General features: G+C 42.4%; 1 protein-coding gene across 1 annotated transcript in view; it reads left to right on the top strand.

Moving 5' to 3' along the window:
• Positions 1–25,395, top strand: part of M1AP (meiosis 1 associated protein) — a 40,873-nt gene extending 15,478 nt beyond the window's left edge. Inside the window, exons 4-11 of the mRNA XM_054203230.1 lie at positions 4,163–4,345; positions 10,981–11,158; positions 20,001–20,174; positions 21,708–21,858; positions 23,058–23,199; positions 23,748–23,945; positions 24,775–24,930; positions 25,222–25,395. Of these exons, the coding sequence (XP_054059205.1) occupies positions 4,163–4,345; positions 10,981–11,158; positions 20,001–20,174; positions 21,708–21,858; positions 23,058–23,199; positions 23,748–23,945; positions 24,775–24,930; positions 25,222–25,362 (1,323 nt within the window). The 3' untranslated portion in view covers positions 25,363–25,395. The remainder of the gene's footprint in view (positions 1–4,162; positions 4,346–10,980; positions 11,159–20,000; positions 20,175–21,707; positions 21,859–23,057; positions 23,200–23,747; positions 23,946–24,774; positions 24,931–25,221) is intronic.
• The last annotated feature ends 623 nt before the right edge of the window (positions 25,396–26,018 follow it).

Here is a 26,018-nt window from a genome sequence, read left to right as displayed (position 1 = left end):
AGAAGGCTGTGGTAATGCTGGTGTTTATTTTGTAGAATAGGTGATAGACAATGTGACAGGGTAACTAAGGGGATATCAAAGCAGCATTTTCTGGAGATGTTGTGAAATCTCCCTGATTAGAGCCTTTAAGAACAGACACTTGTCTTGCTTCCTAGGATGAATTTACATGTAATTCATCCTGGCATGTCACTGTAGGATGGTCTAGGTAATCTGTTTCACAACTGGTTCCAGGCCTGTTTTCTGTGATTTTGCATTATGTCCAAGTGAATTTTTAAGTGTTAGGGGCAAACACCTGCTTTTGTATTTGCTAGGTATATCCTGACACTGATCCAACATGTGCTGGCTGACAGCAACCTCAGATCTCATTTGGTAATCATGGCTCACCAGACCACAACTGCACTTTGACACAATCCCTCTACTTGCCCCATCATTTGTCTCTTCTGCTCACCATAGGCTGTCTTTTTTATTTAAACAACAGTTCTTCATTTTGATAATCACAGTTTTTAAAGACAGAGGAACCCTTAGATCGTTGTTTGGCTTCCTTCATATTACAACTATTATATTTCACTCAAGTACCCATATATCATTAAAGCACTTCCTCGAGAAAGACATCTAGTTTTGATCTGAAGATATTACAAGATGGAGAATCAAGTACTTCTGTTGATAATTTCTTCCAGGGGTTAATCATTGTCATTGTGAAACTTGCACCTGGTTTTTAATTTGCATTTATTGGCTTTAGCTTCCAGGGTTTTGTTAATATATTTCCTCTTTTGGCTAGATTGAAGAACCCGCTTGTATTGTATACTTTCTTTCTCTGAACATGATCAGGTCCCTTCTCAATCTTCTAGCTGGTAAATGAAAGAGAACAAAGTATAAGTCTAAGTGCAAGGCATTTTTACAGGCCTTTAATAACCTCCAAGGCCTTCTAGGTATTCACTCTTCTGTTTTTGCCCATGCTACATTCCAATACTGGACTCAGGAATGCTGTACAGAGAGCTAAAAAATACCTTCCCCCCTCCTGTTGGCATGACCGGTAATCATGTCAACTATTATTCACCATAATATTGTGTTTCTTTGGGACTTGTCCAAGACAGCAAAGTTCACACTCGAAGTCTTGAGCCAGTGGTGCATACCCAGTTGATAGGGTCAGCTCTAGTGTGAGCCCTGATACCCCTTCTCCCCAGTTTTGCTTGGATGTTCTGCCTAGTGAGCCATCTTTTTATTTTAGACATCTGTTTTTGTACTGAAGGCTGTTTTTCAGAATGGTTCTTTCCTTATTAGGAACAGTAAAGTATAGCAAGATGACTGTCTTCTTCAATGGACCTAATTTCACTAATAGTGACTAATAGTCCTCTGCAGCTTCTGGAATCAGGAGCGGTTTTACATTTCTATCTGATAAACATCTGTTCTTCAGAAATACCAGGGCTTCATTGATTTTTCTGTACTCCTGAATTTGCCCCTTTGTCTCAACAGGGCACTGACTTTCTGGTCTAGCTAGAGAACAACTTGATACCTCTCAGTGAGGAACCAAGACAGAGCTATATTAAAGGTTGCTTATTAGACAAATCATATGAATTCAGGAAAGCCCCAGAGCTGAAAATAGAAATTGGGAGAGTACATGGGGAAGCGTCATTTATAGTTACCCTTTTCTTAGTCTTTCCTGGGCACTTGTTTATGGTGTCTGTTCCTACTGGTCTCCCCTATTGGCCTAACTCTGACAAGTCCGAAGAGCTTCACTGGAAAGCGCAGGGGGCTGCCAAAGAAAAGAAAACAAAACCAGGAAGAAAGTAAATAACCTTTGGTTATTTGGTGCAGGACAACAGATGGTGACAAGAGGGGAAGTGAGCATTAAAGCGTCAAAAAATTTTAACATGGGACTGAGTAAGGACTCTGAGCAGAGCACCTCCAGCTGATGGGCTCTGTTCCTACTTGTTTTCCCTTGGGATGGGCAGCCATCCCCCAAAACTCCCAGAGCCTCCCTGACAAAAAGGGCTGAAAAAGAAACAAGTGAGAAAGGCATTAACTACGCGGACCAGCAAATTAAGAAAGTGAAGTAGGTGAGGGTACAACATGTGGAAGGAGCCAACTGGGCAGTGAGCACCGTTTCTACCCCAGCTCGTGGCCAGCTTTGGTCTTTTGTTTTGGTAGCTTTTCTCTGCAAGCAACGTAATGTTGCAGATTAAAAACTTTTGCTGGATGCACAGTGTGAAGTTATGAATTCTTGTGGTTGTGTAATGAAGGGGGAGGTGTCACATGTGAAGAGACGTGTCAAGGCCTATGGCACTGGGCTGACTATCAGCGCCTAGAAGAGGGGTGCAGTTAGAAATAGTTAAACACACAATTTGTGCTTAGAAGCTTAACTTATGTCCCAAGCACATTCCAGAGTTGAAACTGCGGCTTGTGTAGGCTTGCCTAAGTTAACATTTAAAGTAGCTATGCATATACAAGAGAAATTTAACTTTGCTGGTGCCAGTTCCAAAGGGCAGGTACTTAGCTGGACTTCAGGTTGCCCTGCAGCCTGTGCTGAGTCCTATTCTGCCCCAGTTAGGAGCAATACTTGACCTGAGACAGCTGGTTTACATCTGTATGAGCTGCAGCTGCCTCCTGGGATTGCAGGGCAGGCATCTGAACTGCAGGGAATTTTGCTGTAGCGCTCTGAAGAAGCTCCTGGCTGCATCTGCTTGGTGCATTTATCGAAGATTGCTAACCTCATAGCAGAACTGACATAATGGGCCAGACACTTCTTGCACTGTAGAGTACAAAGTGTGGTGTCTTTCCTTAAGGCTGCTCTCTTCACCATTCTGAGGCAAGGTTTGAGCCATCCCAGCTTTCTTCCTAACCTTATTTGCAGAACCATCAGAGCTGTCTGTGAAAACATGTCTGAGCCCCCTGGTTCATAACTTAGTCACACTGAAAGACCATGCTGTAAACCATGTCTGCTCAGGAGTGGTTCAGTGAGTCAGAGGTCCAAGCATCAGAAGCAAACAAGTCATATGTTCGTCTATTGCCTCTTTTGTGAAGAAGATGACCTCTGGCAGCAGTATCTTATATTGCTTCAAACAGATTTGGTAGAATTCACTAATAATCTCTCCTATGGCCAGATTTTGCCATTTTACCTGCTAGGTATGTCTAAACTCCTTTGAGTTGAAGCTCACGGGAGTTGACATCTGTGTAAATGCTGGCTGAGATGCTCCACACATCTTTGGATCCTGGGTGCTCCCTAACATTGACACGTCTATGTTAAGGAAAGTTCATGGCTGGGTAATAGATACCAGGTAGCCTCAACTGATATTGTGCAGAGAAAGAGTATGAGAGGGGTCTGCCACGATCCTGGCCAGCCTGGTTCATATTAATTTCCTGGCCAGCCTGGTTCATATTCACTTGCTCTGCTAGCTCATCTTTGAAGCAGGAAAGTCCACAGACTTTCCATCAGTGTTTGTTTTTTTGATAATAATTTCTGTGGTGAATGTCCTAAAAGAGCAGTATAAGAGCATGAGAAATGCCCTCCTAAGTCAGACTAACAGTCCATCAGCCCAGTCTCAAAATGAAAGCTGTTTTGGGGGAGTGCCCCAGCCCAATCACTTTATGCAGTTCATTCTCCTCACACTCCCCTAGTTCCACGGCTGTTGTATTAAGAATGATAAAGGATACATTTGAGGCTATTCCTCTTAGTACCTGCTTCTGGACATGTTACCCATGAGTTTGGTGAGCCCGTTTTTGAACCTGTTGCCACAGTCTGACTACAAACTCTCCTGAACACAGGTTCCAGAGGTCCACAGCCCAAGAAGTCGAGGAGCACAGATATGGCAGGGGTGACTACGGCCTGGGGATATCTCACTGCCTCACTGTTCCTATTTATGTCTTAAGTTCTACCTCTCTGTTATGCAGGGCCAGAGGAGAGGGGCATACCAAACTACTACATTTTGTCTAGCAGCAGTAAACAGGTAGACAGCTGAAAACTTGAGGAGTGATTGTGTGTGTTGTTAGTAGCATAACTGGTTTTGATTCATATCACTGTTCCCTGCTTTATGACTTGGGTCCTGCCCCCAGTCTTGTCTAGGTGCTGTGAATTCAAAAGCCTCCTTCCACATTATGGAAAAATATTTCATATTACCAGTTTGACATTTCCAGTCTTTCAATGTCATTGAATACTATTTTGCAGCAAGTGAGAGAAAACTTTGCCCGAATTCAAGCCTGCATTTCAGAGCTCCGTTCGCTACCAAGAGAAGGCTGTTTCCCACAGGGGGGAAATGGAGTGGTACAAGCTGTGCAGGATGGATTGCAACAGTTCAAACAATACAGCAGACACACAGCAGCAGGAGGCTCAACAAATAGTTCTGTTGAGGTAAGAAAATGTTGGGAAGGTAGTGGGAGCCATCCACCAGACTTGACTCTCGTTCGCACATTAAGATGATAGTTTGTGTGGTATCCAGGCTCCATGGGAGGGAGAGAGTAATTAAGAAAATAAGCCCTCCAAAAAAACCCCATGTAGCAATCTGAATGCCCATGGAAACAAGACAGATTCAGGTTTGAGTTGCTTATGGAGGCTGACTGACTTTACAGTATAGAAAAATGAATCCTGTGTTGCTCAAAGCAGGACACACATGCAAACATTTCCTTTCTGCTCAGGCTTTGTGAAGTTTTGGGACTGGCTATTGAGAATTTGCCTGGAGAAAGTAGAAAGAACAGGGACTTTATCTAAATAAGTCTTATTGGACAGGTTAGTGACATGAGTTGGTATGGTAGGACAGCCTGATGTTTGTCTGGGATTTCAGTACACATACATACTGGTGTCTTGTTTCCCAGGATTCTCAGTGCAATGAACTTGTACACAGCAGGTCTGTACAGTGCTTCCTGAGCCAATTGCATAGGTGTGTTGTCACTGTTTAGCTTGAGCAGTGGCCCTGACATCACCCTATGTACAGTGAACATGCTAGAAAATTTAAGGTATTCAGCAATCTAGCTGTCTCAGAGATCTGATGTCCAGAAGTCCTGCATGAATATATCAAGTCCTCAAATCCCTCTGGGCAGATTCCTGTAGAAAAGGGGATATATCTAGGGAAAACTATAGGTACAGCAGTCCTGGGACAGGATCTAATAGATTTTGGTGCACGCTAGTGGCTGTATTCTCAGCTGGGTGTGTGTACTTGCGTAAGTGGGAAGGAAGCTGCTAACAAGACATGAGAACATATGTGCAAATGTAGAAAGGAGGGTAAGGTTCACAGGAAGAAATATTTTTTTTAAAGAAGCATCAAATGATGTGAAAGGACGGGCAGTTATCAAGAGGGGAAGGACTCGGGTAGAAATGGTGTTTTCCTCTGGACATGAAGAAACATCAGCTCCAAACTGTCTTTCATTTCAGACTTCACCAGGCTCAGGGTTTACCTGGTTTTGGAGCTTTGTCAGTCCTAAAAAAGAATCCAGACTCCCATGAGTGAAATTTTCCCAGTCCTTCTCTTTATTTAGCTCCTTAAACTCTTCCAGTCTCATGCTGTGATTAGGCAGATTCTCCCAGCTGTAATTAAGACTCAATTCTAGTGTCTATTCAGGAAGCCTTTCTCCTGATTTACTGCTTTTTTTTGTGTTTTCTTAGGGCCTTGAGGTATTTTTCCTGACCGTTTCAAATGTGATTTGTGCTTTAACTTCAAAGCGGGGGGTTGGAACAGAGTACGCTTTTGAGACAAAAGCTTTTTCGACACACAACAAAAATCCATGACATATTCTAGTATAGTTGAAGGAATAAAATAGAGTTATCCATGAGTATAGGGAGTTTATACTCCGCTAAGCGATCCTTGTCTCTCTAGATTATGAAAACATATTATGCTTTTCATTGCAAGGGGATGTAAGACACCTACTGCAGTATAGGCTGTGGTATTATACACTTAGTTGAAAGTGTTGACCACCGTTTTTACAATCTACTTCCATTTTCTCATAGGAGTGGTGCACATAGATGCAACATTAATTCCTCCTCTTCTGACAATTTGCCAATGTGTATTTGCTCTTGTATACTTGGATCAGCCTGGAAAACTGGGTGTCCTCCACTCTTTCAGAATTAATCTGACCACATACCACTTTGTTGATAATTTTGATAGGTAACCAAATGTTTTTCTTCCTGCTACCAGAAAATAGCAAGTTCACCTGGCTTGTTATACTATCCTTGACCCTGCAAAGGTCCTGGGTATGTATACTCAGTCCCATCCAAAGAAGATCCTAGAGGAGAGTCCTTATAAAAATGCTCAGGGCAATCTGAGAAGATGTAGAGCTGGCTGTCATGCCTAGCTGGAACAGCAGTCTGACCAACAGTTGTATGATTAATTCCAGTATACCCAAATCTACCCAAATCAGAGAATGATGTAGTAGATTTTTGAATTAAAAAAACCAAACCAACAGGAAAAAAAAAACAAATAGCAAAACCACAACACTCAAACAACAAGCAAACAAAAACTCACTCTCAAATATGCATGGATTCTAACTTGAAAGATTTCTTAGGGAGAAGAACTTTATAACCCAGGACATGTGGCCATTCTTCAGAAACTTCATGCAGCAAACTGTACTTAAATTGCTGCAAAGAGAATCTCTGACAGAAAATATCTCCTACAGTATTAGAGAACCCTTGCAGAGGGTCAGTTGAGCAGGTAGGAGGAGCTCCTTGCCACCCTCGTAAACTAGAAGCCTCTCACTGACAGCTGAACATATAATCCTCTTCCCTTCTTCACCACATTCAAATAATGTCCACACTGGAGACTTTGAATTTTCCTGGTTTCCATACAATAGCAAATACTGCAGACATCAGTCACATGTGCCAGCTCTAGTCTTCCCTCTGAGTTGCTCCATGCTAACTACATTTCATTCCCTGTTTCTGCTGCCTTACTTCCTTTTGAGCTGTTTGTAACAGGCATCAGATGTTTCTTCCAAGAATGCATGCTTTATAAAGGAAAGGGAAAGAAAAATTAAATTAAGACTAGCTTTTTTTTTTTGTAGCTTCGTTAGTGGATACAATTTATAGTGGTCCTATTTCATTTGAAAAATATCCAAAATAAAACTAGAGAGAAAACTGAAATAGCATAGAGATCTGAAATATTATAGTACACATAATTTTAGCAGAGGTACTGGAGAGGGTGCTGAGAGCTTCCAAAAGGTAAAACATCATACTTGGCTGTCGTGAGGAAATTTTAGCTCAAAGTTTAGTTCTGTGGAGAATTTCAAGGGCAAAGGACTTCTCTCCAAGCTAGCAATCCTTCCCGTTGCCGTTCGGCATGCTGCGTAAATGTGACCTGTGGATGAAATTCAGTCTTCTGCAAATCCTGACAAAAGGTGTTTCACAGGCCTAAATGGGATCTAAGGGGTGGCCTTGGTCTTTCACAGAAGGGTGAATATGCACCATCAGATCACTAAGGAGCCAAGAAGTGAGCAGAAGAACACCTACAATTCTCAGACCTTTGTTGAAAAATAAAAGCTGGTGATCACAGAAAGGCAGAAGGGTATTTCACCCTTATAAAAAGGCAGCTTTCTGCCTCAGATACTTCCGTGACTGAAATTTTGTTTTCGTCACAAGCATTATTTTTATGCAGAGTAAGTTGGATTTTTATTTCTGTTTCTTTTTCTTAGAAGGCATTTGAATGTTTTTGTTGAGATACAGTATCTTTTGAAGAAGGAAAAAAAAACCCCACAACCTTCTTGGAAGTGAAGCTGGGATAACTTAAGCCAGTCAAAGTAGGCATTTACCCTCTTAAATTCAACTGTGTCAGGTCGACCATATGTGGTGACGGAGTACTTCTCATCTCTCACAAGCATTTTCTATTTAGTCCACTGTGAAGTAGCAATTCTGTTTCTGTGATACTTTAAAGCATTAGTGAAACACTGGCACAGGTTGCCAAGAGAGGTAGGTGGTAGATGCCCCATCCCTAGAAACTTTCAAGGTCAGGCTGGATGGGGCTCTGAGCAAACTCCAGTTGAAGTTGTCCCTGCTTATTGCAGGGAGTTGGACTAGATGACCTTTAAAGGTCCCTTCCAACACAAACCATTCTATGATTCTATGATTAGAAAACATAGTAGGAGAAACATTTTTGCATTGAACTATAAGGCATGGACAAGAGAAAATAAGGCCTGCTTTATCAAATTTTTTAAACTCTCTAGTTCCATCTGTTTTTTGATGGGATGTCAGGTTCTACCAATACAATTTCTTCCCTCTGTTTCAAGAGCTTCATGCCTTAGATAAGTGCCCTCATAAATCAGTTGATTCCATTATTTTGCAGTTAAGATTTAACATAAGACTTATCTGGAGTGTTTGTTATTCATCAAAATTTAATGCTCTGTATGTCATTTTGGTGCATCAATGCCCAATTGCCAAACTGACATCTCAGTGGCCTTATTACTGAGATACAGTAACTGGAACAGCAAATTACAGGCGTATAATTACAGTCAGTAAACAACTGAGGAGTAAATGATTGGGAACAAGTAAGATCATTATTGGTGAAATCCTGCAGCAGAGAGAAGATGCTTAGCAGAAGGAGTGTGCACAGCTGGGCAGGAGGAGAAAAGGCAGCCAGACAGGGGCCAGACCTGTCACTGAGATGCACTGGCTCATCTCAGCAGAGAAAGTTACTGTTTCTGTTTGTGAAGTCTTCTCTTCTGAAAGAAGCACTCTTTTTTGCTTTTGCTGTTACGCTTCTAAAGCAACACAAGTGAAACCGAAAAGCTTTCCCCATGCTTCCACCCATGGGGAAGAGACTAGTCCGGAGCTGCGCGCCAGGAGCGCGTGGCCGCTTGCTGTCCTGCGGCACCATCCCACTGCCACCGCATCGCAGGCAACACCTGGAGGGTGGAATCAGCAGAGCACACTGCGGCTCAGCAGGAAGAGGCAGGAAGGACAGGACAGGACTGTGAACAGCAGTAGGATGAAGAAACATAGTGTATCAAAAGCTGTTAATGACGTATGCCTACATGTGAACTAGCAGAAAAGCAAGCGCTTAAGGAGGCGTTATAGTTGTATTAGAAGTACAGTTTCTTTAGTGCGAGACCATGATGGCCGGTATTTATACAAGAGTGCCACTGGCAATTTGCTTGTGCAAATCAGGTGTAGCCTTTAGGCAAATGTGCATTTTCCTAACACTTACACCGCAAAGAGGCAAGAGTATTCGTAGCTGACTAGTAAGCATAGGAGGCAGACTTTGTTACAAACTGCAATCATTTAAAACCCAGATATTTGTTAAAAAGTATTGAAAATGCTTACTCTTTTGAGATCCTGACTTCAGAGGAGGAAAAACATCAGCATCAGTGAAGCTACGTCTCAGCAGCAGCTATAGGGCAGGAAATGTGGCCAGTGTGCTATAGGATGAAAAGTTTTTTTCAAGTCACCAGTAGCCCATTTTTTGTTAGATTAGGAAGTATAATGACATTAAAGGATTATATATAGAAACTGTGGTAACATGAAGGGAAGTCACAGTAGCTGGTTTTGTATGTGGTAAAATATTTCTCCTGGTCTCTGACCAGCATGTGCTAGCGTGATTCAGGTTGTGAAAAGGGTAAATTGGAGGTGATAGGCTACAAATGTAATGCCGTTATGGTTTCGATCAAATAAAGGTGCTTCTGTGTAGCAAATGCTCTGTCTATAGCTCTAGAAAAGATATTTATAACTTTGACAGTTCAGCTACACCCAGCTCAAGAATAGTCCCTGTTAGCCATTTTCATTAGCTCCTGAAAGGAGCCCATAATAATTTCTTCATTCCCAGTAACTCAGAGGCAAACATTATGGGTACGTTCAGTTGAAGGAGGTATAATTTGTTAGGGAAATCAGGCTTGATCTGACATCAGTAAGGCTGCCACAGCTCCATGGCCCAACCAGTTGAGGATGAGCATGTGTTCCCAGCAGGCAGATGCACACAGAGCACATGTATATAACACATACATACATGCATGGTTGGTCACACAGATGACAGACAGACAGAGCACTTACACAAACACAGACAGCACCAATGGCCTCAGCCTGCCCCCCTCTCTGTCTGAGCAAGATGGAGATCCACTAGCAGGAATATAGCACACACACACACACACTCCCCCCAAAAATAAACCAACCACGAAACAATCCCTAACTCTTGGAACTGTCACTTCTGTTGGCATTGTTTATAGTAGAAGTCATTTGTGAAGCTCTACTATTAAGTTTCCCTAAATGCTCCCTACAGGACATTGGTTAGCAGCCTCACCTAAAACACACCTTATGCTTTAGAATTATTAAATAGTCCTTTGGAGCAATGAGCAGATGTGCTGAGAAGACTCAGTACTTCACCGTCACTAACTGTCAGGCAAGGCCAGAACTCAAAACTTTCTCACCTAACTACTCTTTGAGGGTAGAAGCTGGTGTCAAAAATGCCTGACGTTTCTAGAAACTGTTGCTGATTGTCAACGATGAAGAAACTCTTTGCAGTCACTCAGTATTACATCAAAACTGGGAGGTGGGAATCACACCTACTGTTGCTCTCTTAAGAAACATCTTTAGGATAGACTACATATTTATTAAAAAAAAGAAAAAAATAATTCCCATTCAGCTCAGCCCTCAAATGGGAAGTAACAATTTAATCTACTTGAACTATAATTGATGCAGTAATGGGAAGTGGTGCCGTTCCTCAGAAAGTCTCAGGCAGAGTCCCTCCTATACACAGACAGACTCAGACTGTAAGCGCAAAGCTCAGAATATAAGACAGTGATAGATTGTTCCATCTTCTTCCAGCAGTGGCACAAAACCTGTTGGTGTTCCTACAGTGAACCTCTCAATCCATTTCATATTGGTTTAAATATAAGCCAAAGCACAAAAAAAAAAAAAAAGTTTTTACATTTGCTTTTGAATAGATGAGATATTTTAGCAAGATATCTCTCCTCTCTCCATAGTGGGACCTGTGCTATTCAAACAGACCTGGCATCATCGCTTATCAAGAAAGTATTAGGGTCAGAGGCAGATCTTGTACACTCTGATTTGTGTTTCAGATCACAATTTTGACTAGCCAGTCCAACAAAGAAATGGTAAATCACTTGGAAAAGAAGTTAAAAGATGTAGACCTTGTGAGTCTGCGAAGAATACAAGTCATTGAGGTTTTAAAGAGAGACTTTCTGGAGCCTGAAGACGTGGAACAGTGCATGCCAGCAGAAGAGCCCAGCAGCAGTGGTGAGTGTAAGAGTGTAAGACTCAGGGAAATTACGGCTTTGGACAGCAGGACAAGCACTAGTTCTTGCTTTGGTCTGATATATGCCACTTTCCTTTGTGTCATTTAGTGTCACCCATGTAAGTGGAACTACTGTGCCTGGAGGAATGGCAAAAAGTTTGTACCACAGCACTTCTCTGGGGCTTTATCACATTTGGGCAAAATTAGCATATGGACTAGATGCATTACTGCATCTCTTGGTATTACCTAAAATTGACTTCATGTGCAACACAGATTTATTGAGAGATTAAAGAGAAAAATGCACACAGTTTATAGGGGTAGCACACTCTCAGACACACACATACTCATACTGCTGAGCACCACCCTGGGCAATTGACTGGCTGATCAAAAAATCCTTGAAGCAGGTATTTGGGGGAGAGAGAAGCAGGAAGAAGGGAGGAAAGGAGAAGCAGGCAGGCCATTTACAGCTTTAATAATCCTACAGAGGATTTCTGTTTTCTGGTTGCAGTAACAAATTTCTGGTCAATTGGCAGAGGAGGGGCTGGGAATGTTTAGGTGGATTGCAGATTCCCTTCTGTTCTGTCCCTCGCACACCTGGCCACATCCTTCATTAGTGAAAGAGAGAATACACCCCAGACCCTGCAATGTTATTTTTCCTGGCCATGTCTCTGAAGAACTCCTCCCTTAGTCTGACAGTTTTCAGCAGTGAGAATTTAAGCTATAGTCATGAGAAATTCACAGACAGAAATTCCTGTTAGCTCCTGCTTTGAGACTTTTTGTTTCAAAGCAAAAGGCGCTGAGCAGACACTAAATAAACCAGCCAGATGATGATCAAAAGTCCAACACCACAGTGCTTCAGTGGTAAAATCCTGTACATTGCAATGCTGCTGTAACTGCAACTTTCATTTCTGTATTTCGTTTAACCTAACTTTCAAATCTGCTCAGTTATTTCAGCTCTTTCTCAAGGCTGATAAAATGACTGATAAATAGCAGGAGTTTACGCTGGTTTTCCCCTGTCTACAGCACAGCACTGACTAGGTGCATCTTGCTACAGACGATGACTGCTATCCCTGCTGCCTCTGCATCCCACTAATCTGGTGGCCGACTGAATCAAACACTGAGTTGTATAATCAAGCACATAGAGGTATATCTACCGTCTTACTACCCGTTAAAATTTTCCTGCCCTGAAGGGGCAGTCTCCCTCAATGAGACATAGCTGGTTATTCTCGACTCTGCCTGTTTGAAAACAGAGGCCTCGGGGAGAGTGCTCATCTCTGCAGGTAAAGCTGCTTGACCAGAGAAAGGGACCATCTTCTCTTTCTGACCAGCACCATTACCACTAACACAGGGAACACTGAGTCCTAAGGAAGAAGATCAAAGTTCTGTCATTCTAACATGACTTTAGAAATAATTTAATATGCCAAAACTGCACCAAAACCACGAGTAACAAAATTGTGGAAGGAACTGTTGCCTACAGCTCCAAGGCTTAGGTATTCTTTAAAAGCACCGATCTTGTCCATGTGGGAAGAGGACAGTATTTTGGGTGGCTGCAAATGCTGGCTTCTCGAGTGAGGAGGATTACTGCCAGGACTTTGCAGCAAGCTGGTGCTGCACAGCACTGCTTCCCCCGTGGGGAAGCCTTGAAAAACTAAACACCACAAAACAGGAGGTGCTGTGTGCCTCTTGGTCACAAGACTGTTATAGAGCATGTAAAACCACACCTTATTGTTTTTAAAAGTGAAGCTGTGTAGCCCTTTCACCCAGTAAATTGAATGAAAACATAAATGGGGACGCAAAGGCCATTGAAATTTCAGGTGATGAAATTGTAATTTTCTGAATCTTCTACTTATGAGAAGATTCAGATGATGTGTTTGCTCTCTAAGAGGAGCCTCAGGGAACGGATAGTCCAAATAATTTGAAAAAGGAGCCCAGCTGATTTACGAAGAAGATTTTTTACCTCTGTTTCTGCAAAAAAAAAACTATTCATGGTATTAGAAAAAAATTACAGTAAAGAACACTAAAGTTGCAAGATCTAGCATGCAGGAAGTGCAAGAATTAGTGCTGTGTTCAACTCCAGCACATCCCCCACTACAAAATAAACATTGTGGTGCAGCAATTAATTATGAGGTGGGTATCCCACCATGACTGTTTCTTCCATTAGTTTGTTTAGTGGCTGTTTGAACTTGCGTACATTTTTAATATCCAGAGCATTGCTGTGACATTGCATCCTGCATTTATATTTGGAGCATATCAGAAAATCATCTCTTTTTAAACCCTCTGCCTGAGAATTTTTTTTGTGCCCACTCCATCTCAGCTTACTGGAAGCAAATCTTCTGTTATTGTTTTATATAGCTCTACTACAGACCTCAGAGATCTTAAAATGCTGTGAACCTGATTAGCCTGAAAAAATCTAACCTATTTGTAAAGGCTTTGGTAAATGGCTCTCAGAATCTCTTCTGACATGCTCTAGGGCTTTAAAGTTAGATTGCTAGATTTGAGCTCTCTTCTTGGTTGGCCCTGTCAGTCCTTCTTTTGAGGTCTTAACAGTTAATGGCCTCCGTGTGTACCAGTGCGAGTGGAAATACTGTCTGACTAGGTTTCATGAAAAGTCTTTGCATCATTGTAGGCTTCTGTCTCTTGCTGCTGTTCCAGCTGCTGGACATCATGTCTGCTTTGTAAGGATCAGTTAGTTGTGTCCTGCTAGCCAAGCTTCCTCAAAGTTCTTTCATCTCACTGGCCCAAATTTTCAAAAGGGATCATTTAAATCTGGTCCCCGAATCAGGAAGCTCTCCCGTCCAGTGTACCTTTTGACCAGACCACACATTGATTTTTTTATCCAACCATTCTGAGTATTACTTTCAAAACAGCCAGGCTGTCAGGCAGGAGGCTTGGCAGAAGGCACCTGTTATGGAATGTCTCCCCTTGATCTTGTATGGATGTTTCTTGGGTATGAAGAGGCTGAGTGCCTCCATATCTGACTTCTGACGTTCACTGCGGTAATCCTTATGTGTTCTTCCCTGAGCCAAACATTCTGCCTCTCCAGAACCTTCCATTAAAATGTACTTAAAATCAGGGGTTTGTTTCTCTCACGTCTTAATATTCATGACTCCTGATTTCAAGAACAGGAACATGTTGTTTTCCTAGCTTCACCCATCTTTCATAAATGCATCCACCATCTGTCTGTAATGTCTGACCTAGACCTTGGTAGAATAGGCCAGAATGGTCTGTTTGGTCTTTCGCCTTTCTTTCCCAGTTGACTTGGATGTGTTATTTTTTTCTGTTTAACAGCCTGCGTGTCATATTTCCTCTGGTAGATAACTCTCTTGGCCATTACACAACTGGAATAAAGGATTTTTTGTTTTGTCTTTTAAATACTGACAAACTTCAAGAATATGACCTAATTTTGTTCCTTTCATAACATGGGGGTACAGTTTTATTAGATTTCTGCATCAAGCCCACAGTTTCTGGAGAATCAAGAACCTTTAGAAAGACATCTAGTTTTGAGGTGAAGAAATAAGGCTGTTACAGACCAGCAACAGCCACCCATTAGCATGAATGCCAAGTTTGGAAGCAATAGAAATATGGACTGACTCTAACAATGAAGAGCTGTAGCTCTTTATAATTATGAGAATTTCAGGTTTTTTCACCCTAGGACTCAAGTTTTGTTACTGGCAGACTTCCTGAAACGAAATAACAGGTAAGTACTCAGATAGAACATTAGTGCAGTCAGGCGGTTCTTTTGCATGCAACAGTAGCACTGAGTTTTATTCTTTCCAAACCTCAAAAACAAGCCAATAATTTCCTTCGCTATGTGTGATTACTCTATTTAAGGTGACATGAGAGTGAAATTTTAAGCACAATTTGAAAAGATTTTTACAGCATAAGTTAGGTAGTGGTGTATTTAAACCAAACTGTATTAATTTAGCGACCTTCAAAATGGCACAGACTAAATATATTAGGAGAAGGAGAAAAAAAAGAATAAACTTACTGGAAATCCCATGCAGGATGTGGGATTTCAAAGAATGGCTGATGCTGAAACATGGAGTGATTGAATAGGAAACAAAGCTTTGCCTTTATTGTGTTTTAATAGCACAGCATACTTCTCTTAAATGCCATTTTGAAAAGCATCACAAAAGCTTGCTTTCAAAATGGAAGTATCATGACAGCTTACTACATGAACTGCAAACATTTACTAGATCATCTGCTTCACTGAAGAAACCTGCAACAGCTAACAAAATTGTTTCAGCAAATACAGCAAGAGATGTTATATTGCTTGAGAACTACTGTCACAATGTGATAGGGAAAAACAATCCGACGCACTCTGACGCTTGTAACACAGTTATTGTTCAAAGACTTTGATAACAAAACTGAGATTATTGGACATATATACCTATATATAAAAGCCATACCACAGGAAAACAGTTAAATTAAGACTTATGGAGCTGGAAACTGTGTTTATAAATGATGTTTATGTTTAGAGTTTCTGCTATCTTCCATGTTTAGAACATCACTGGAATAAAAGAAAATTTGATTATTTTTTTCTTTTTTAGATAAAAGGATGTTTGGATGCTCTGAGACTTGGTTAACAATTATGACTTGGTACTCAGGGCATACTGGAATGAGAGAAATTGCCAAAATTTCCAGGAACAACTAAAATTATGATTTTGTGTACTGTATAAACCATTGTTATTGAAAGAAACAGTCCTAAATCCCTCCCCTCAGTTCCATTCCTCCATCAAAACTGTTCGATATCAGGAAATTGGTCTGTGCTCACACCACCCTGGGAAAAGAAAAAGTGAACCTGTTTTCACTTAACTTGCAAATCTGTGCTATAGGGTCTATCATCTCTTTTCGTCTTTAATCCTGTAGATCTGCAGACCGTTTATGTGAGTAAGGAACCTATATTGAGATATAGCTATTGGAATTAAATACTTCGCTTTTCTCCCTCCTCCTGCCCCAACCCTCCAAGGAATTTTGGATGTGAAATTTAAAGGCATAAGACAAATTCTAATAAATAAACATGAGAAAAAAACAGGTTTTGGGGCAGGTTTGTGCAGTTCTTTGTCTCTATGAAGCAGACATCTTTGGCAAATGCCAGATAGACAGAACCAACCTTGTTAAACTGGGCTTGTTAAGTATCTGGTGAAGGCTGGAAATTTCCATTTATGCAAGAAAAAAATACCTACAGCATCGAATATGCTGCTGAGTATCGTATTCAAGACGATACTCCACAGACACTTGCACTGGGGAAGGCATAGACAACAAGCTGGAGGTTTAGCCATTGGGGAGGCAGCAGCTGTGACACTTTGGTCAGGCTTTCAGTGAGACATGTCACTTAGTTACCTTGCCAGCCAAAATGAATTTGTATTTCATGATTTCAAGATACTCTTACAGACAATTCAGTGAGAAGCTTGCATTTTCTTCTTAGACTTCTGTGGAGTAAATGGTATTACCCTGCTTCCTTCTTTGGCATCTTCTGTTGGACTGTAAAACCTTCAAGGCTCAGATCACCTCATTGCCTTGCTTATACTGCAGCTACTGCAGTGAGATCCTAATCCACTGCAAGGGTTCCTACTGGACCACTAATGAATGTTACCATCTGTGTTATTTTACTGTCACATAGTACTATACTACAAATTGCTTCTTCCAAAGCCAAGAAGATGTGGAGATGCAAAATCTGCATCCTGAGAAAGCACCTGATTTTTCAGCTCGGGGAGGTGAGAGGAAAGAAACATACAGTTACAATTTCCTATGGTACTTAAAGAAGGCAGGCAGGATCAGGATATCCCCTCTCATAGGCTTATTTCCAGGTTAATGCAGCTAGAAAAGACTCCAATATTTTGAAGCCCTGCAGTTGGCAAGTCTTAGAATAGCTTTGAATGTGCTAAGAACAGCCTGTTGTGGACGAAAAATGCTTGCTGTTTTCTTCACAGGGGCAACCTCCTTGGGAGAGTGCATTTCTAGACAAAGACAGACCATGTGATGAGCAACAAGGATTGCTTTTTCAAAATTGCACAGCAGCTCCTCTGTGGGACAGGGGCTAAATCTGCAATGTTTCTTTAATGATAAAATGTTAGCACTTGTCAGACTGCAGACTGGAACAGGGATCACGATATAACATAAATCCCGTAAAGAGAGCAATGCATACAACATCTGTGGTGAGAATGATGTGTGGGAGTAATTGGTAGGATCGAGCGGACTGGCCTCTAATTGATAACATGAGAATTATTATTATCTTGCCCCTACTCCATTACAAACACTTAAAAGCATCTGAGCATTGCCAAACCATTTGCTAAGGAAGGTTAATATTTGTATGTGATATACATATTGGCACTATCTATTTCTCCTTTGGGGGGAAAAAAAAAAAAAGCACTGAGGATAAAGCACTAATACATTTTTTATGAACAAAATCCGTCTTCTGCAAGTTCCAGGAAACCTTTTTCTATATGTGCTCTGCAGATGGCTGAGCACTAAATGGCTCTGCATATCTGCTCTCCAGGAATTTTAAGACCCAACACACAGTAGATGTCAGCATCCTGACCTGTTCTTCCTAAGAATGGACAGCAATGAATGCAGTGAATTTCTTTTTACAATTGCCATGTATTGCGCCAACTTAAGGTGTGTAAGTGGCTACATATCTATTATAGAAGAGAAAACTTAAAAATAGGAAAATATTTACTGAGGAAAGAACTAAAACATTTACCAGCCCCCAAACACAGTCTCTCAAAACAAAGATAATTCTCCTTGTTTCCTGTGTGTACACTATTTGTTAAAGTAAATTACATGCATTTCCTGGTGCTTTGTCTTCTGAACTGTTAATGCCATCTGCAGTGCATATCCCAGAGAGAAACCTAAGTCTAAAAAAAGTAGGGAGCACATTTCAGCTGAAGCACAGCCAGCATGCTCTCCAGGTGCATCAGTGCGTTCTGCACTGATGAGAGCAAGACTCATAGCATCAGGGCAAGAGACTGATGGTGGTAATAGCTCTGTTCATGAAGACCAGCCTCCAGAGAAAAGCAGGATTTTTCCTTCCACCAGAGTATCCTCCAGCGTTGCTCCATGGGGTAGAAACTCATATTTCCATAACGCTCAGAGAAGACTCGGGTAAGGCATGATAGCAGTCTTAAGATAAATTTTTAAAAGCTGCTACAAAATGAAGGGAATAATCAGTTTACTGTACAGATTTGGGAATAACTTGGAAAAAAAAAAGGAATGAAATGTCCTTGCAGCCAAGGACAGTCAGACCGGACATTAAGAATGAAAGGATTTCAGTAACAAGGACAGTGTGAAGGACCTCCCATCCTAAGTAGGAGTTGAATCTTCTTTGCTGCAGAGGCACAACCTACATGATCTCAATGCCTTCTCCAAGGCTGGATGGTGGGGACCATTGGAATGTATGTCCTGCTGTGATGGCCATACTACAAAAGTGCGTTTGCAAGTTGCATACCATTTAAAGAATTACAGTCATTATGTTAGCCCTAGATTATTTGCCATGTAGAGGGAGACTAATGAATTTCTGTCGGTTTGTTTTGTTTTTTAATGTAGGAGCGGATGCATAGTGTCATTTTTGCAAACTATAAATACTAATGCGTAAAGAAAAGATTTCTCATTGCAGATGGATGTAGCACTGTATTTTAGTCCTCAGCTGGCCTGGTAAACACAATGGGGGGAAACGGCTATTTCTGCTATCTATTCATCTCAGAATACCTGTTTCACATCCTAGCTGTATGGTGACCCTATTAAGGCTGTCTCTTCCTTCTGTGTTTACTTTTACCTTTTTAGAATGTTATTTATTTATTTAATCTGCCAGACTTTGTGCTAGCTTCTCATTTGGATGCACCTTTGAGTTCCTATTGCAAGGGGCCGGGGAGGTGGTGGTGTTGCAAGGGTTTAATCTTGTTTATGACCTCCCTAACTCTGCTGTCCGGTCTACGTTTCTCCATTCCAAAATGTTGTTGCTAGATCATATACATTTGCTCTGCACCTCCAGAATCGTGGCTTATATACTTGCTATGTCCTTGCAAACATTTTTACTTTGTCCTTTTAATTTCTTTTAAACAAGTCTCTAAATTTTATGCATTTCACTTGTTTGAAATGAAATGTAATGGTGGTGGATAGTTTTGACTGTTGTATCTGCGAGGCTGATCTACTGCGGGATTACTGTTATCAAGCAGCACGTCAACTGTAACATGTTGAAATATGTCCTCTGTGTTGGTCAGGTCTGGGTCAAGTTTTGCTTCTGTTCTTCTCAGGTCTGTAACTAGCTGCTCTTTTAAACACACATTGAGGATGTTTGGCAATTTAGTCACGGGGCAGTATTGCAAAGTAACGAAGTAACGTTCATCTTCTGTATGAGGAGTAGTACTTTTCCATCACTACTACAAAATTCCCCATTAGTGTAGCATTTCAGTCTCTCCGATTTCTTATAGCACCAAATATCCAGTGTCCCTTGCTTAGGAAAAAGGTGGAAATGGTTTAAAATTGTGAGAAGAGTCTCTGAGGCCAGTGCTAAGATGACCACAGCAGAGGATGGTGTGCATCAGTCACAACTAGTCCTCTGAAGACGGCAGTAGCCAGTCCACCCACCCCATTGATAAGAACAGTGTTGATACCCACCCCATTGATAATAACGGTGTTGCTGTGGCCTGTGGAGCAGCTCTGCTTCTAGCAATGTCCTTTTCAGAGGACATCATAATGCTGTGCTGTGCTTGGCATGGTAATGGCTTCTCAATTATGCAAAAATACTTGAGGGACTAAGGATAGTGTGGTCTAGTGGAAAATGCAAAAGAATGTTCTTTTCTAGTGCTAAAAATGTTTGTGCTTTTTCGCGTTTTTTTCCTGCAGACATTGCAATCCTGGGAATGGACATTGATGTACAAACCGTAGAGGACAATGTCATCAGCTTGGAGATGCTGTTTAAAACATGGCTAAATGACTATGGCACAGAGAGAGAGCACCTCCACCTCCTCCTTCCATCAGGAGGCTTCAGCCATGCTGCTGCACCCAAGACCACCCTAAGTATTTTATTTTCTCTCCCCCTCTGCAGGGAACTCCTAAATCCCACAGCCTTAAAGATTGGCCAGACCTGTCCTATGGGCATGTTTCCTCACATTTAGAGACCCAAGTAAGGTCTCTGGGTGACTTTGAAATCTGTCTGGGGTTTCTGGTGTCTCAGGCCTAGAGGGCTGAGAGAGGTCATTTGCTTAGAACACTTCCAGGTTGCTGCCATGTCCTGTGGCTGCTGATGCCATAATTAATTTCCATTCTGCAGCAAAAATGTTCCTTGAAGAGATGTGAATTTATAGCCACTTGGTCAAGGTAAAAGGGCCCTCACATACTGAAAGCCAAGGACCTTCTGTCTCAGTTGTATAGGCCTAAAAATTTTGTTCCTTCTATTTGATACCAGAAGTCTGTGCCAGAACTCCACTTAAATGAAGGCTGTCTTACAAAGGGATTTGGCATGTATTTATATCTATTGATTAAGCACTAAAATAGCTAATGTTCTAGCTGGAGCTGCCAACAGTTATAATGCATGGGAAAAAATATAAGGAATATGTAATTTTTTTTTCTTTACTAGTGTAAGTCTAAATCTCTAATCCATCCTTGGGTGAGCACTGAAAACACCAACAACTACAGCAGAAATAGGTGTTTCCCATAAGCTGCTGTTAACTGTATTGTCACCATTTGCACTGCCATGAGAATCTGCACATGCACTTCGGGCAATCCCCTTTCCATGCCTCTCCAATACGGTACTACATGCCACTCCAATATGGTACTCATGTGCAGCTTCCCATTGCCATCACAGCAGAAGTGCACTTATTTTCTTCTGGTGATCCACAGGCCAGTTCCAGCCTGGAAGCAAAGCTTATATAGAATTGCTGATGGCTTTTGCAGATATGCTCCTTAGCAAGCAGATCAGAAAGCCTGGTGCGACTTTTTATTTATGTAGTAGCTACCATAACAGCCTCCAGACCAGCACAGGCAATTATAATATTTTATTAAAGGTAGATTTTCCTTCTTCAGTATATTGAATTTCATACTTGATGCATTGTCTTATTGTAGCTAACAAGACAAACCAAGTTACGCTGCAGTCAGGTTTTTTCACCTTCCCACACTCAAGAAACCTGTAGAAGGCCAGAGAAATTGTATGCAGCTATATATCATATTATACCAGAGTTAGTGTCATCAGTGTGCTGGTTTTCTCCACAAACACAGATAGAAAAGCTGGCAGGAAATGTGTGGCCCTGTACTCAGTGTGGCATTGGGAAACAAGCTTCTGCTCCCTCTACAGCTGGCCACTCATCATCAAAACTGGAACTCGCCTCCCAGTTACCAACCAACCATTGTTTCATTAACATGCCAAGCAGTGGTATTTCCCCACATGAGTAAAATGGGGATAGACTGTTGCCTTGTGTCACAGGCTTTAGCGTTGTTTTGCCATTAATAGTTGCCTTACTAGAAAACATTAACTTAGTGTTTCTAAGTGCTTTGAGCATGTCATGTGCTAAACATCGCCATTTCCAGCAATCTAAACCAACCTCCTTCTCCTAGTGTGCCTGAAGTGCGATTTGCAGGAGAGATTGCTCGACCCAGCTCTACTTTCTGGGACGGTTGATGGCACCATGAGAGCAGCAGATTTGAATTCACCCTGCCAGATGGCAGCCTGGCCAGCTACAGTGCTGTATAAACTCCAGGTTGTAAAGTAAGCGTTGTTATATGCTTTGTGCTTGGCAACTGGAAGGCAGCTATAATAACAGCCTACGCTCTTTCTGTGCAATTTCAGCTAGGACCTAGTAACATCACCATAAAGTGCTGGGGACTCAAAGTGTTAGTGGGCAAAATTCTCATGTAAGATACCCTCAATCCCCATAACCCTTAGTGTTATGGAACAGCACATCCCACACATGCAGACAGAAGCGCAGAGCCAAAAACAGTGTTACCATGACACTAGCACTTTATGAGTGTAACAGTATAAATGTTATTCGTGCAACAGTGGTTTTCCTTCAGTGTGAAGTTCTGTAGATTGAAGCCATTGCTCCATATATAATTCTGCTGTTCTCTCACTACCTAATGAGGCTGCAGCAATTAACTGGATGTCAGAGCCTGAGCTAACTAGTTGACTAGTAGTAAAAAGGCAAGGAAAGCCTCATAGTTCTGTGTTACTTCACGTTAAGTATTTATTCACTTTCCCATCAGCAGTCTTTGGGCTGGTAAGCACAGACCATAACAAGAAGAGTGACGCTCTCTGGTGCCTTTTCTGGGGTTTATTTATAAGAAAAATTTTGTGTAATTTCTAAACTATACAGTTGTTCTTAAAATGATTCTCATCCTGTCAGTAGCTGAAGAGCACTCAGTAATTGTGCCTAAATGGCCCACAGCCATTTAGTAGCACTGAAGCTACTTAATAATGCCCTGTCACGAAGCAGAAGTGTGCTATGGATAGGCAATGTCAAGCACTGTAAAGTCTGTAGTGGTGTTTGTGGTGGGATGTTGGCTCTGTGCAGGAGTAGTTTCTGTGTCAGTTTAAGCGAAGGATAACCACGATCCAGTAAAAATCACTTAGGAAGAGATGTAATTTCCTGGGTGAGTTATTACCCACAAGGCAAGAGTAACAATCCATTCTGTATATAAAACACATGAAGATTGGATTTGCTTCTTGGCATGCTCTTGTCAACACAGATGCAAAGGAGTCTGGAAATTAGCAAGAAAGCCTCTTTTCACTGTAATTGGACTTTTCTGCAAGGTTTCACAGTGTCAGGCCGCACCAATACAGACATTAGTGCTTGTAGCTGTATTGCAGCTGATACTGCCATGGCCACTTGAGCTAGTCATCTCCTGATAGAGTCTTCTTGCTGGTCTCATGTTGGCTGTGCTTCACTAACATGAGCTGTATATTTGCAGGGCTCTGAAGTATGAAGGGGTCTGTGAGTCTGTACTATACGGCCTGCCCTTCATCATTAAGCCCACAAGCTGCTGGCAGCTAGACTGGGATGAACTGGAGATAAACCAGCATAGCTTCCATGCTCTATGTCATAGTCTTCTGGTGAGTGTGTGAAAATTGCAGTCTCAGTAGTCAGGATTGCCATAGAAAGGAATAGTTAGTGCACATCTAGTAAGATCTGTCTAGCTTGCACCAGAAAACATGTTTCAAAAGCTGCAGCTTCATCTCATGGGCCAGAGTTGGGCTTATAAATCCTTCAAGCCAATGTATCCACTGGAAAGATGCTGCAGCACATCAAACCTTAGAGAAGACTCTAGCCTATCAGAAATACAGTGGTTGGAGGTATGAAATGCAAAAGTCAGGGTTGGGGTTAGATGTGCATCTTTAACTGTGAAAATAATTAACAAACGCTTGGGATGTGGAGGACTTTCCATTACTGACAAGTCATAAAGCAAAATTGCATGTTTCTCTTAATAATTGTCTGGCATTCAATTAAAAAAAAAAAACCAAACAACATACTATCCTCAACTGTAATGCAGTTCTTATTCTGATGTGTATGAATGTCTCTGCTCCTGAACTCTACAGGGTTCAGTGCTGAAGGAAGTGGCTATTGCCCATTTTTCACACTGGTTTTGGCTTTTGCCATTTAGAAAAGGAAGTGGATGCTTTTGGCCAAACGTGAGCCACAAAACAACTGGAACATCGTGGTGCATTCCTACTACATCATTGTCCCTTCTGACTCTGCCACTCTACTTGTCAAAGCAGTTGCCATCAGAGAGCTCTTGCTGCCGTCAACCTTCCCACCCCTCCTTGCTGAACATCCTGAGAGAGTGCATGGCCCTATAGAGGTAAGTCATTGACAGCCCTGCAGGAATATCTGTGGAAAGGACCCCTGTTGTACAAGCAGGGATCAGAGTAATGATCAGCCTTTATGCACAGGACATGCAGCTGCTGCTGAAGATGTATCTATCTCCCTCATTGCATGAACCTCCTCAGACTGCAGAGAGAGGTGCTTTAGGCATGAGATAAATCAATACACAAAGTGTCTCTGTTTCTTCCAATAGATTCAGGCTTCTGCATTTCCTATTGTGCATCCATATGTTCTTCTCCTGAGTTGTCTGCCTCTGCTTCAGGTCATGCCAGGAATGGCAGAGCCCTCACTGTAGGTCTAAGCAGATAAGCAGAGGAGGAAAAAGCTGTGAAAATGCCTAGTGACAGCTGGAATATAATGGAGCACTTCTTCCCAGCAGCCAATATATCCTACAGCTTTCTTCATGGACAGCAAATGCCTGTCCTTTGGAGCAATGTTGCATGTCTGTTGGGGAGAGGGGGAAGAGGCCTTATGAAGCAGAGTTGAGTGTGACAGTGCCCAGAAAGGGTGCTCCAGCTTGTTGTCTCATTCTGGGCACGGGGGAGGACAGGACTGCATCCTGCAAGGGAATGCTTAAATCCATTAAAACCTGGTTGCAGGTGTCTCTTGTTCTACACACAGCTAAGAGTGGTCTTTGTGAGTAGCAGCACAGCCGAAGATCCCTTCTCCCATCACTGCAGGGTGGCATGGAGTGTCTGTAATGCTCATCCCTGCAAAAACAGCCCTCGACACTAAAAACAATAAAAACCCCCAGCCTCTGCCTGTCACATTTCATAGCCACTGGTTTCTTTCTTCTGTCTGAGCAGAGCGCCCTGAACAGCTTGGAAGTGGAAGTTGCTTATAACCCCTTGCACCTAAAAAGCAACCTCTACAAATACCTGAAGAGTATGTTGTACAAACCTCTGCACAGGCAGCAGACCCAGCCCAGGGACCAGCGACCAGAGCGGCATCAACCCAAGCAGGTATGTCTCTTGCCTTTGGCTAGCCTAGACAGTCTCCGCTCTGCCCTTCTGGTCTGCTTCCCACAGAAGGGCTGAGGGCAGCTCCCTGATACCCTCGTGATAAAGGGAAGGCAGCATATGGCAGGGGCAACATTCACTTGCAGCAGAGGGATGGGCGTAGCATAAGCTGATGCAATGGAGGAGAGGGATGCTCAACAGCTGGCACATGCAGACACAATCGGACAGTGCGCTGTTGGAAAAGCCGGTGCCTCCTTCCACAAGGTGCATTCGTATTTTGTCCCTGTATTGCAGCATCAAAGCAGAGCCAAAGCCACAGTGGCGCCCCTTCCGATGGCTCCTTCTCCTGTCCAAGTGTTCAGACCAGCAGTGGTGAGGAGAGATCCCTGTGAGCACTCCCTGCTCCCCAAAGAGTATGATGAGTTTCTGCAGTGAAGCCCAGGGCACTGTTTGAGCTGCTCACGTGCAGTCACAGCTTGGCTTCTTGCTCAGCTGCCAAGCCTTACGCACAGGGCCGGAAGCGGTCAGGCAAGACACTAAGCTTGGCCTTGGTCAGACAGGCACTTCCCATTGTTTGTTCCTCCTTGTTTTATGGTTTTGTTAGTCACCAAGTCAGTCTGCAGGAAGCCTGTTACTCTGGGGCCCTCTGTCCAGAGATTCGGCTATTCCCCATAACACCCCGTATTTTCCATTCTTGTCAGCACACACCACCAGCATGCCTCAAATTTTGGTTTCTGAGACTAGGCTAGTACAGGCCACAAACCACAGATTACTGTCAGCGAGCGCAGAAAAGCTGCAAGCGGGGTGGTGAGGAAGTCAGGCGGATAGATAAAGTAGGCTGTAACGTCAAGCTGCCGTCATCCTGCCAGGAGCATGTTCAGCTGGGGGTCTGAATATGCATAAAACAGGGCTTTTGAATTGAATCTTAAAGCCCAGAACGCTGCCTTCCTGAGAGCAACACTACCCATGATGACGCCGATTTGCTTGCTTCCATAATTGGTCTCGGTCTCACTGTCCAACTCTCCAGCTCATGAAGGGCTTTGTAGCAAGTGCCAAGCCAGCTGTAATGCCCTGGCTGGCTCCTACACAGT

The sequence above is a fragment of the Rissa tridactyla genome, chromosome 5 (assembly GCF_028500815.1).
Source record: "Rissa tridactyla isolate bRisTri1 chromosome 5, bRisTri1.patW.cur.20221130, whole genome shotgun sequence".
In the NCBI taxonomy this organism is placed as follows: Eukaryota; Metazoa; Chordata; class Aves; order Charadriiformes; family Laridae; genus Rissa; species Rissa tridactyla.
The sequence above is the reverse complement of the archived record's forward strand: the minus strand, read 5'-3'. Positions and strand labels throughout refer to the sequence as shown.